At 40.7% G+C, this 1,250-nt stretch overlaps 1 protein-coding gene across 1 annotated transcript in view; it reads left to right on the top strand.

Annotated features, from left to right (window-relative positions):
* Positions 1 to 1,113: 1,113 nt before the first annotated feature.
* The window catches only part of LOC107577995 (WD repeat-containing protein 66-like), a gene marked incomplete at its 3' end in the record, with an annotated part of 7,532 nt that continues 7,395 nt past the window's right edge, over positions 1,114 to 1,250 (top strand). Inside the window, exon 1 of the mRNA XM_016264010.1 lies at positions 1,114 to 1,140. Coding sequence (XP_016119496.1) covers positions 1,114 to 1,140 — 27 coding nt within the window. The remainder of the gene's footprint in view (positions 1,141 to 1,250) is intronic.

A 1,250-nucleotide genomic window follows, 5' to 3' on the forward strand; every position in this document is an offset into this window, starting at 1 on the left:
ATTGTTGCGTCCTCTGGGAAGAGAGGAAACAGAACGATTGATTAGCTTGATAAGAGATAATTTATTATCAAATGGATACATGGAAACGTTTGATATGCTGTATTCACAGTTTGCAGAGCCAAAAACCATTTTTACCAGGAACACTAATTAATGTGATACCAATGGAACTGTCAATTGCACATGCACTGGCATACACCAAGAGCTGCAATGACAAGGGAGTGACAGATAATCATATGCTTCATGCATTTAATTGTGCAAAGAAGCGCTTGTGAAGTTCCCAAACAACAAGCTTAGGAAAAATCAGCATTTCGCTGAAAGGACGTGATTCATAGCCAATGACCACATTATACCTCAAACATGGGATAATGAGAGCTCCTAAATTATAAAGTGTTCATCAACACATGTTGGATGAAATAGCAATGAGGTCTCTAATGTGTAACAAGAATGAATTCAGTGCACATGATCTGGGTACAAACTATCAAGTGCTTCAAGTCCATTAAAATAAATTAGAGAATAAAAGCTGTGAATGACAGTCCCTTTTCAGCAGCCAAAGTGCAAATCAAATGCTGCATTACAGGTGGTGTAAGGCTTCACTGCACCACTCAAGATTCCCACAGTTTCTACAAGGCATAATACTCTTGTTGTTCCGTGTAAACAAGAATAAAAAAATGTCACCATGCAGTGTGACTATGCGATGCCAATGAAGGCCTCTCTGCTTCTCAAGCTGTAGCAATAGACATTTCCATGTACGTTTAAAGCACACAAAAAATCCTATCAATATTGTTCGTGTATCACATCGTGCTCTAAAGGTACACACTTACACAAATGTCATCTAGCAAGGACGGACTTAATACACGCAACCTCTTGGAAACGTCAAGGTTGATACAGTGGTCTGACTTTCCCATGTGAGCGCGCACCGCCTCTCATCGGCAACGCACGCGACTGACAAATTGTTCCAGCCGTGAAACGTTCGTTTCCCAAATGGACGGGAAAGACGCAATTCTGACCTGTGTCCTCGAGTAAACCAAAAACGGAAGCTGGGTTAATACCATTCTCAATAGTGACACAGGGAACTAACATGTGACTTCTCATATTGGATGATGAATTCCCATAATGCCAATTCACAGGCCCTCAGAACGGGTTAAAAACCAGCTGACAGTTCTGAAATGTTCTTATACGACAGATTAAAAAGAAGATACAAGTAAATAGAGGACGTATCTGTAGCCACCTTGGCATTTTGTTGGGACTGA

Source organism: Sinocyclocheilus grahami, unplaced genomic scaffold (assembly GCF_001515645.1).
Source record: "Sinocyclocheilus grahami isolate Dianchi unplaced genomic scaffold, SAMN03320097.WGS_v1.1 scaffold8223.1, whole genome shotgun sequence".
Classification (NCBI taxonomy): Eukaryota; Metazoa; Chordata; class Actinopteri; order Cypriniformes; family Cyprinidae; genus Sinocyclocheilus; species Sinocyclocheilus grahami.